The sequence below is a fragment of the Cajanus cajan genome, chromosome 1 (genome assembly GCF_000230855.2).
Source record: "Cajanus cajan strain Asha chromosome 1, NIPB_CcT2T_4, whole genome shotgun sequence".
NCBI lineage: Eukaryota > Viridiplantae > Streptophyta > Magnoliopsida > Fabales > Fabaceae > Cajanus > Cajanus cajan.
In genome coordinates, this window is record NC_138517.1 from 33454960 (window position 1) to 33457379 (window position 2420).

The 2420-nt window shown below is 39.5% G+C and overlaps 1 protein-coding gene across 1 annotated transcript; it reads left to right on the forward strand.

Annotated features, from left to right (window-relative positions):
• Positions 1 to 470: 470 nt before the first annotated feature.
• On the forward strand, positions 471 to 1891 carry LOC109806444 (uncharacterized). The gene has a single exon (XM_020368853.3). It carries the CDS (start codon positions 659 to 661, stop codon positions 1469 to 1471), a length of 813 nt encoding a protein of 270 aa, XP_020224442.1. The 5' UTR covers positions 471 to 658; the 3' UTR covers positions 1472 to 1891.
• The last annotated feature ends 529 nt before the right edge of the window (positions 1892 to 2420 follow it).

The window sequence follows — 2420 nt, forward strand, 5'->3', positions numbered from 1 at the left end:
ACTATAGAAGATCTAACTTACAACACAATGTTTCATAATATATGATTGGTAACGACCCAAATACACTTGATCAATTAAAGGAGTCTCATATAGCAAGGGAAAAAAAAAAATACTAAGCTCCAATCAATCATGGATCATAGATACACTCCTGAATCTGAAACAGCACTTAGTTTGACTAAACACACGGTTATTGCTATCAACCCTCGTTTTTTATATACTAATTACTGTTGCATGAGACACGTGTTTATATTCTAATAAAATAAACCAAATAAAAAACTACAAAATTAAAACCAAGCAATCCCTTTGCAACACAGATTCCCTCGGTGTGATTTATAGAATATATATTTCATGTGGATATGATTATACACGCTTATGTGAACTCAACCATGTTTATCCATTTGTTTATATTAAAAATGATTGACTCTCGATTAACACGTCACGCGATAGTTGTTAAGACCATAAAGAAGAAGAAGAAATAATAGTAAACGCGCACTTATGAAGCCCCTGACGTTTGAACAAACGGATAAAAGAGAAACAGAAGAGTGAAAGCTAACGTCAAACCTTTCTATTTATACACACCACACACCTTCACTTGGACGAGGCATCGTTGTTCTTGTTCGTTTAGAGACACACAGTGCCAATCTCAGAGAGAACACAAATGGATGAAGCAGCAGGAGCTTCGGTTTACGCTGCCATGGCAAGTTGGTTCACACCCTCGTATCTATTCGTCTTCATCAACCTCGTCATCGGCACCATAGCTATCACCACTCGTTTCGCCAACACCACAGAAAAGCATCACCAACACCAACACCAACACCTCCACCGTTCTCCCTCCCTGCTAGAACGCATCGCGTCCTTCAACTTCCGTTACCACAAGCACGAGCAAATATCAACAACGCCTCACGACGTTGTTGATCCGGTCCAGAGTCTGGACTCGTCTCAACTCGAGCGGGTTCCGTCTTTGTTGGACCGGGTCAGGTCATTTAGTCTCGACTTTACAAAAGTCGAGACTAAAGAACCTGTTGAGCCGGTCCAGAATTCGGACTTGCTCCCACTCGAGCGGGCTCCATCCTTGCTGGACCGGATTAGGTCATTCAATCTGAACTTTACAGAAGCTCAGGTTGAAGAACATGATGAACCGGTCCAGCAGCAACTGAGCCGTACTTCGTCCCTGTTGGACTGTGTAATGTCTTTCAACCTCGGCTTTATAAAAACTGAGGTTGAAAAACCTGATGAACCGGAGCCAGCTCAGCAACAACTGAGGCGAGCTCCGTCGATCCTTCAGCGGATTAAGTCTTTGACGTTTGAAAGATCGGAGTCGGTGAAGGATTCACATGAGGCTGAGGAAAGGGAAGAAGAGGAAGGGGTGGACGCGAAGGCCGATGATTTCATCAACAGGTTTAGGCAGCAACTGAGGTTGCAGAGGCTTGATTCTATTCTACGTTACAGGGATACGCTCAAACGAAACTGAAGTTAGAACAAGAGAAGAAGAACCCTTTGGGTGAAAATATATTATTATTTCAAAGAATCATTCCTTCGCCACCAGCTGCATGAACACGAGAATTCGGCTAGCTAGGCTGTTGTGTGTTTGTAATAGTATGGTGTTTTGCACGGCTTGGAAAACCGTTGCTATTTCTTCTTCTTCTTCTTTTTCTTCCGGCATGAGTAGTTTTGAACCGATGATAGTTCATAAAGTACAATTAGTTACATTCACATACTGATTGGAAAAAGTTTTTGGTTTGCGTTACTTCCTTGCAGCAAGCAAAGGCATATGGTTACTTACGTTAAATTAGGAAAATTTTTAACTTCAGAATGGGTGTTACGTTCGAGGAAAAAGTGAAATGAGATGTGAACAATTTGTTTCGAATAATGAATATGCATCACAAACGAATATGAACCACTCTTACTCCATCTTGCGTTGAGACCATGAAATCTATATTTAATTACACGCAGTTGTAGCATGCACTTTCTTTACCTTTTTATTAATTTATTTATTTTACCATTGCCATGTTCCTTGCGCGGCTGAATCTTGGTCAAGAAGGGTCTACACGATTCAGATTACTAAATACTGCACAGTCAAATGTTCACACGCTGGAACTTTTTTTCCATTCAAAACGTACGGAGGAGATTTAGTTTTGATTCACGAATGCAAGAACAAGTTAAGAAAACATTTCATATTAATTGTATAACCTAATTACTCAAATTTGTGCGACATCTTTATCACATTTAACTCTATTTTTTCAACGAAATTACGAGAATTTAAAACATTTGCTCTGTCATTTTTAACTCTAATTTTTCAACGAAATTACAAGATTTTCAAGACTTATTGTTGAACTCGAAATAAACCATTCAAGCACTGTACCTCGGTTGACAAATGACTATAACAACATTGAATACTTGCGAGTAAATGTTGATAATTA

Excerpts from the sequence above, each read along its gene's own strand:
- LOC109806444 (XM_020368853.3), top strand. The coding sequence starts at position 659 with ATGGATGAAGCAGCAGGAGCTTCGGTTTACGCTGCCATGGCAAGTTGG.